The sequence below is a fragment of the Primulina huaijiensis genome, chromosome 16, assembly GCF_012295235.1.
Source record: "Primulina huaijiensis isolate GDHJ02 chromosome 16, ASM1229523v2, whole genome shotgun sequence".
NCBI classification, from domain to species: Eukaryota; Viridiplantae; Streptophyta; class Magnoliopsida; order Lamiales; family Gesneriaceae; genus Primulina; species Primulina huaijiensis.
In genome coordinates, this window is record NC_133321.1 from 14506782 (window position 1) to 14514878 (window position 8097).

Genomic DNA, 8097 nt, shown 5'->3' on the forward strand with positions numbered 1-8097 from the left:
AAAAGATGTACAGCAAAATGTGCACTTGCAAAGAATAGCAAATCAAATACCAGATTCATTTGCAGACACAAAAGGGGTAACTAAATCATATATATATGTTGTAAATGCTCTTGCTCGAATTGAAATTCCAAAGAAACAAATTGAACAAAGTCATGATGTCGTAAAACGCCTGAAGTGTAGAAGGCCAGTAGGTTCCAAGGATAAAAATCCTCGAAAAAGAAAATTTATAGAGAAACACAGTGATCACAAAATAAAGAATGATGTTCCTGAAGAAACACATGATTATCACAAAATAGAGAATGTTGTTCTTGAAGAAACACATGATGATGAAAATGTTCTGTCAGAACAACAAACTGATGAGAATCATGAAATCTCTATCAATTATATTAATACTGGAAAAATATGGAAGCGAAAAGATATAGAAGAGATTGATAATATATTTTCTTATAATGTGGAAATCGACATCATAAATGATAATGAAGATCATGAACCAAAATCTTTTGGTGAATGTAAAAATCAGCAAGATTGGATAAAATGGAAAGATGTCATCCATGTTGAATTGGATTCGCTAAATAAACGTAATGTTTTTGGACCTATAGTCCTTACACCTGAAGGTGTAAAACCTGTTGAATACAAATGGGTTTTTATTCGAAAGTGAAATGAGAAAAATGAAATAGTAAGATATAAAGCTCGACTTGTTGCACAAGGTTTTTCTCAAAGGCCTGGAATTGATTATGAAGAAACGTATTCTCCCGTGATGGATGCAATTACGTTTCGGTATTTGATTAGCTTGGCAGTATCTGAAAATTTAGAAATGCGTCTTATGGATGTTGTTACAGCTTACTTATATGGATCACTTGATAGTAATATATATATGAAAATCCCTGAAGGATTTAAGATGCCTGAAGCACAAAGTTCAAAACCCAGAGAATGTTATTCTGTGAAATTACAAAGATCATTATATGGGTTAAAGCAATCTGGCCGAATGTGGTATAATCGGCTAAGTGATCATTTGATGAAAAAGGGATATGTAAATAATTCAATATGCCCTTGTGTTTTCATTAAGAAAACAACATCCGGATGCGTAATTAATGCTGTATATGTTGATGATTTAAACATTATTGGAACGAATAAGGAAATTCAAGAAGTTGTTTCATACTTGAAGGAAGAATTTGAAATGAAGGATCTTGGAAAAATCAAGTATTGTCTGGGTTTACAAATTGAACAAAAAGAATGTGGAATATTTGTTCACCAGAAAAATTATACAGAAAAGATCCTTAAACGTTTTAATATGGATAAATCAAATCCTTTAAGTACTCCAATGATTGTTAGATCATTAATCATAGAAAAGAATCCATTTCGTCCATGTGAAGATGATGAAGATATTCTAGGTCCAGAAGTACCATATTTAAGTGCTATCGGTGCCCTTATGTAACTTACAAATTGTACAAGGCCTGATATATCTTTCGCCGTAAATTTATTGGCAAGATTTAGCACATATCCAACAAAGAGACACTGGAACAGAATTAAACATATATTCCGTTATCTACGAGGAACGACAGACTTGAGACTTTTGTATACAAAAGATGCTAGTCCAAGTATAATTGGTTATGCCGATGTTGGATACTTATCTGATCCACACAAGGCATGTTCCCCAAACTGGATATGTATTTACTCGTGGAGGCACTGCAATTTCTTGGCGTTCACAGAAACAAACGCTCGTAACAACTTCATCAAATCATGCCGAGATTATCGCACTACATGAAGCAAGCCGTGAATGTGTGTGGTTAAAATCAATGACCCAACATATCCAAATCTCATGCGGATTATCATTTGACGAGAAGCACGTGATACTATATGAAGATAATGCTGCATGTGTTGCTCAAATGAAAGAAGGATACATAAAAAGCGACAGAACTAAACATATTCCTCATAAGATCTTCGCATTCACCAAGGAGCTTGAGAAGAATAAATATATTGATGTTCGTCACATTCAATCAAGTGAAAACTCATCAGATCCCTTATAAAAGGCACTTCCTACGACAATATTCAGGAAGCACATATATAATATTGGGATGCGCAATCTACGAAATCTTTGAAGAATTGTTCGTGTCAACATGAGGGGAAGTTTACGTGACTGCACTCTTTTTCCCTTACTATGGTTTTCATCCCAATGGGTTTTTCCTAGTAAAGTTTTTAACGAGGCAGTATAAAAACACGTAATGAATACAATCATTATGATCATCATCACAAGGGGGAGTGTTGAAAATTAATATTTATCTGTGTTGAAAATTATAATGTTGAATGTTGAAAATTAGGTGTTGAATGTTGAAAATTAGGTAAAATTAGGTGTTGAATATTGAAAATTAGTGTGTTATGATGTATGTAATGATGAAATTATTTTTGGATTGTTTTCCAAAGAAATCCTATAAATAGGTCTCCATTTGTAAAGATTTGATACAATTGAGTTGAGAGAAAAATATTATAAAGTGTGTAGTGTGATAATTTTGAGAGTTTGAAATTTTTACTTTTTACCGTAAATTTTTATTTTTTCACAACAATTATTAAAATTACGTTTGTAAATATATTTTCATTTCAATGATGTATGAAATGATACATCATTTTATGAAATGATAAATGGTGTATAATATGATAATGATAAATCATTATATATTGATAATATAATGATGTATGACTCTTATCGTTTGCAGAAATTTGAGTCAAATTTTGAATAAACAATGATTTATAATAATTTAATATCTTATTATTTACATCTTGGACATCGATTGATGTAGAGGATCATGCATTAATTGATTACACATCGTTGTTTTATCTCATTTTTTACTCATTATATATATATATATATATAATATATATATATATAGAACGTGTGAAAATGGAGTCTCGTTTTTGGACCTACGAGTCGCGAGCCCAAATCTAGTTAATAAATACCAAGCTGGCCATGGCGTTTAGGTCCCCAAATCAAAATCTTAAAAAACCTGATTCCTAGTGTTTGGCTAAAATTTCGGAGAGAATTAAGTATGATCGCAGCTTCTGATGATCGCGCCATTAGCATCTGCAGCCACTGGTGAGAGGGTGGTTTTTTTTGTAGTTATGCAGTTAGTTGGAACGTCGGGTATTGCTTCCCATGCATAATCTTTATGTGGTTTTATTGTTGTTGTTTTTTGTTTGTTTATAGTTTTCTACTTGGTTGAGTCTCGGATACTGTCTGTCTTGAATCTTCTCAGAATGTTTTTTTTATCTGCCCATTACTTTTTCTGGCACATTTGGTGAAGCTTCAACAATTTGGGGAAGTAGTTTGTGAAAATGAATTGTGAGATTGCTTGTTGCTTATGGTTACTTAGATCACAGGAAAAGAGGAGGATTTTGGTGTGTTATACGATGGAAAACAAGTGTTTGGTCTAAAAAAATCAAAGTGGGATCTTTTTCTTGAAAAAATCCAGCTATACTTGATTTCAAGTTTCAAATTATAGTGATCAAACAGTCGATCTTTTTCCTCGATACTTTTCTTAGCCATTTATTTTTACCGTTTCACTTTTTGTGTATAATTATCACACATCTCTCTAATTATATATCCAATTAACTTCTACGAATAAAAGCCAAAGCTATTTTTATCGGTTGTGTTATATATGCTTCATATATTCTATGCTGTTCACTGTCGTTAAACATGGAAATGCCTGTGTAAATGTTTGATTTGGTGATGAGGTGTTGTATTCACCTTATTTTGCATTATTAAAATTGTTTTTTTAAATTTCTTTAGTGACTTTTTTGTATCTGAGCTGTGGGTAACTTCTTTTAATTATTTGTTATTTCCAGTGACAGGGAAATTCCGTCCTCCAATATCGATATACATTTTGCTCACTGCTCCCGAAATCTAGAAAAATGTGAAGTATGCACAGACATGATTCCAAAGATATGTTTTGAGGAACATTTTCTCAGCACTCATGCTCCGGTATGCTTACTGAAATACTAAGAGGCTTAATTTTGTGCAAGAATCAAGTATGACTTCTAAAGAACATCTTATTTTTAGACATTCTGGGAGTACTCTTTGTGGCTGTCTAAATGGAGTGTAGTTTCTGTTTGGTATTATTTGTCCATTCTTTTGCATATGCATGATCAAGTGGAGGACACAAATTAAGCTCGATGGGCAGGCTTTAACCGAGACAATGTATTTACCTCTTGGAAATGGTTTATACAGCTTGAGAGCTCATTGATAAGGGTGATGGAAATTTAATTTTGGGCATGTATCTTTCATGAAGATGCCACAACCGGGCCAATGAAATATTTGAAAACAAGAATCAAGAGAAGATAATGAGAATTAGTGAATGTGTGATTCCAGTCAAACACTAGAACTAAATGCTGAAAACACATTTGAAAAGCTTTACCTTTGGCAGAGTGAGGGTAATCATTACGGCATGGGTTTTGTATGGAACCTATCTGCAATATTTTGCTTGTTGCCTACCGAAAAATAGGACCCTCTGCTTGCTAAATATTCCACTCATGTCATGTTGACTAGGCAAGTGAAAAGAACAAAGAATCAGAAAAAAATCGATATGACTCTCTTATCATAGGCTTCAAGAACTTATACCCTATTTGTTAGGTATAGGAAGTTGGAAATTCTACCTAACTGGTCTTGCCGATATCCTTTTTGTTTCTCTATTAGTTGTATAAACTTATGGTTAGATAGCCATGAATTCTCCTTTTGTTCTTATAAGCTGGCGTTGGTGTATTCTGACTTGGATAATTTTTCAGGTAGCTTGTTCCCTGTGTAGCGAAACAATGGACCGTGATATTTTAGATGTTCACAGAGGAGAAAATTGTCCGCAAAGAATCGTAACATGTGAATACTGCGAGTTTCCACTGCCTGCAATTGATTTGTTAGAACATCAGGTCTTCATTGTTGTTGGTTATGAAAATTGACAATCTTGTGTTGTTAATGTGCTTTCTTTGGTTGATCTAGGAAGTATGTGGCAACCGGACAGAACTATGTCATTTGTGCCACAAATATATTCATCTGCGTGAAAGGAATGGTCATGAAAGCAGATGTAGTGGTGGTGTTGACAACATTGCTGATTCTTCAAGGTAAATAGAATCACCAATTACTTCATGCAGTGACCTAGTCTTCATCTCTCTTTTTGGATCTTGAATTTTACCAGAAATTTGCTGAGAAAATCAGTTTCTTTTTTTTTTTTGTTTTAAAGAAACTAATTGAATATTTCTAATAACAAAACTAAAGAGCTGATCTATGTCAATTTATATTTATTTAATTTATTTTCCTCATCATGTTCAAGTAAGTGTAAAAGACCACCTCACTGGTTTCTCTGTTACTTTCCTTTTCCTTTGCATCCGCTTAATCCTGGATAGCATTTAGTTCTAAACACTTTTGCTTGTTGGGGTGCACTCTTATTTAGATATAAAAGAGAGAAGGAAATCTTGAGATTCTTGATTATGGTAAACCCTATAGTAGTTGCATTTTCATTCGTTAGAACTTAGAAGATGACATCGCTGAATAGATTGCTGAATACATGGATGATTATTCTCATGTTTGGTTCGGTTATGTACCAAAGTTTTTAATTTATTTCTGAACAAAACACATGCCATGAAATGATTGTAAATTATAACAGGAAATTGATTCTTGTAGGTAGAAATTTCTCGTAACTTCAACATTTTCGGTAGAAGTTTCTGTATCGGTAAACATTATTTAGTTGTAATCAAAACTACTATACTCTGTCTCCTGTTCTTCACTATTCCAATTCCCGATGATGTTTCATTTTCTTGTTTGTGGATTTGCATGGCAGTTTGTGTGATTGAATTGCTTGCAATCATGTTCCTTTCTTTGTTTACAATATATTTCTCTGCAGTGTGATGTCGCGTGGTTTATGACATTATTGTAGGAATGTGAGACCACCCGAACGAGACCAAGGTGCCCCAAGAAGGCAACCACGAGAATTTTCATCAAGACGCCTCGTGTATACTATTGCAGTTACAGGGATTGCAGTTCTATTAGGTTCATTCTTTTTCCAGAGGAAACCAAATCACAATCAAGTGCAATTATCTTGCCGGAATATGCTATCCAGGTAGCTCTTCTGCTCCAATTGTCATTCCATCTACAGTTTAACGTGTGTAAATCGATGGACGATGTTTAAGAAATTTAAAAATGACGGCATGCCGCTCATGCAGGTCCGATTCATATAAAGTAGATTGAATACAATTGCGAAACAAATACCTGATCTGTTAATTGATCTCTGAAGTTGCCGGTTTCGTTGATACTTCTTGTAGGAATCTTGATATTTTGGTTCCACAAGTTTGTACTACCTCAGTTGATGTGATATGTGATATACTATAGACAGATTGGTGCTACATACAAATCCAGTCAATGAAATGAGATTCAATGTTAACTTCAGTATGTAATCTCATTCTTCTTTGTTGAAAAGTTTAATTATGTGGTATTTGCTGCATGTTCGAAATTCCATATAGTTGCAAAAATTTTAAACTTTTTTTTTATTTTAATCTTTTTCGTCAACTTTTTTTCTTCATTTTAATCCAAATTTTAGCCTCATTATGGTAATGTGGGCGCACGTGCTCCAATAAAGCGTTGTCCGAATCTACGTTAAAACAAAAATAAATTATAAAAACATATATATTTTTACCCTTTAATATATTTAAAGCTTTTTTTGAGTTGAGATTATAACTTGAGTATATTCATTGTAGATATTTATTGATTTTTTAAAAAATAATAGACTCACGTGGAGTTGATAAATTTTTATTGGCTTCTATAAAATTCTATATAGTTGCAAAAGTTTTCATAGACTCTTGCGGATTTACTTTGAAATTTTTTTATAGACGTTTATAAATTTTTTCACAAATTTCAATGGAATTTGTATATGAACTTCAAAAATCAACTAGTTATTATACCTTAAAATATGTTAAAATATATTTAATTAATATCATTTATAAATTTTTTATATGTTTATTCAATATAATTATATGTATATATATGTTTGTGTATGTATCTTCGTAAATTTTTAAAAATATGTTAATGTTGCAAGTACATTAATGCGCGCACACGCACATTTAATTTGACCAAATAGAATTTCAAGATTATAAGTTATAAATAAAGATAATAATATTTAATATATTTTTAAAATCAATTTTTTTTTATCAATTATGTCATGAAATATCAGTTGATTTTTTTAATAAAGAAATTTGAATAATGTTATGATTATTGATTACCATTTCGTGGCGTAAATATTCGACTATTTAAAAAATAAACGATATAGTACCATGGATATCTTTTATAATAGTTTTTTTACTCGAAACTTTTATTATGATTTAATAATATAATTAATGGTATTTAAAAAATCAATTCCAAAATTCCAACTTCTAAAATTTTAAAAAATTGAAATCTATGGTTAAAAAATTTCCTTTTTTGATTTCAATTGTAAGAGTTGGTTAATCAACAATTTAGAAAATTTTTTACTTAGATCGGATTAAAAAAAATATGGAAGAAGAAAATAAAGATTTGTACATAAAAAATGATTTGAAGGAGGGAAAAGAGGTGTAGAAACATGATTTGAAAGGTAAGATAAAAGAGAGAAATAAATGATTCATTTAGACTTTAGAAGTCCATCCAAATCTTTAGGAAGTACATATCTACGAAACAATATCACATATTTTATATATGCAAAACGGGTCGATCTGACTCATATTTATAATAAAAAGTAATACTTTTAACTTAAAAAATAAATTTTTTTCATTATTCGGGAAGAGTCGAAAATTCATCCTACAAAATTGATCTATCAGATTGTCTCAAAATAATTTTTGTGATCTTTGGGTCCAATAAAAGACAATTCTTTTTATGATTATATTTTATGCTTTTATATTTATATTTAAATTACTTTCATGTAGTCATGGAAAATCAATTGAAAATTTAAATACATTTAGAGTTTTATAGAACTTTTAAAAGTTATGGTTGAATATCACATGATTTTCTGGAATTTCACGAAAGTTTATTTTTGATACCACTAGATTCACATAGAGTATAAAAATCTAGATTTTAAATTTCACAAGACAATT

The 8097-nt window shown here is 31.3% G+C and overlaps 1 protein-coding gene across 1 annotated transcript; it reads left to right on the forward strand.

Moving 5' to 3' along the window:
- Positions 1-2922: 2922 nt before the first annotated feature.
- On the forward strand, positions 2923-6490 carry LOC140960952 (uncharacterized). Its single transcript, XM_073419279.1, has 6 exons — positions 2923-3088; positions 3838-3973; positions 4774-4911; positions 4982-5103; positions 5916-6098; positions 6202-6490. Exons 1-6 carry the CDS (start codon positions 3042-3044, stop codon positions 6224-6226), a joined length of 651 nt encoding a protein of 216 aa, XP_073275380.1. The 5' UTR covers positions 2923-3041; the 3' UTR covers positions 6227-6490.
- The last annotated feature ends 1607 nt before the right edge of the window (positions 6491-8097 follow it).

Bases quoted from the DNA above. Each gene is read 5' to 3' on its own strand.
- LOC140960952 (XM_073419279.1), top strand. From the start codon at position 3,042: ATGATCGCAGCTTCTGATGATCGCGCCATTAGCATCTGCAGCCACTG. The intron at 3,089-3,837 runs GTGAGAGGGTGG...TGTTATTTCCAG, and splicing joins ATTAGCATCTGCAGCCACTG to TGACAGGGAAATTCCGTCCT. The intron at 6,099-6,201 runs GTAGCTCTTCTG...CCGCTCATGCAG, and splicing joins TGCCGGAATATGCTATCCAG to GTCCGATTCATATAAAGTAG.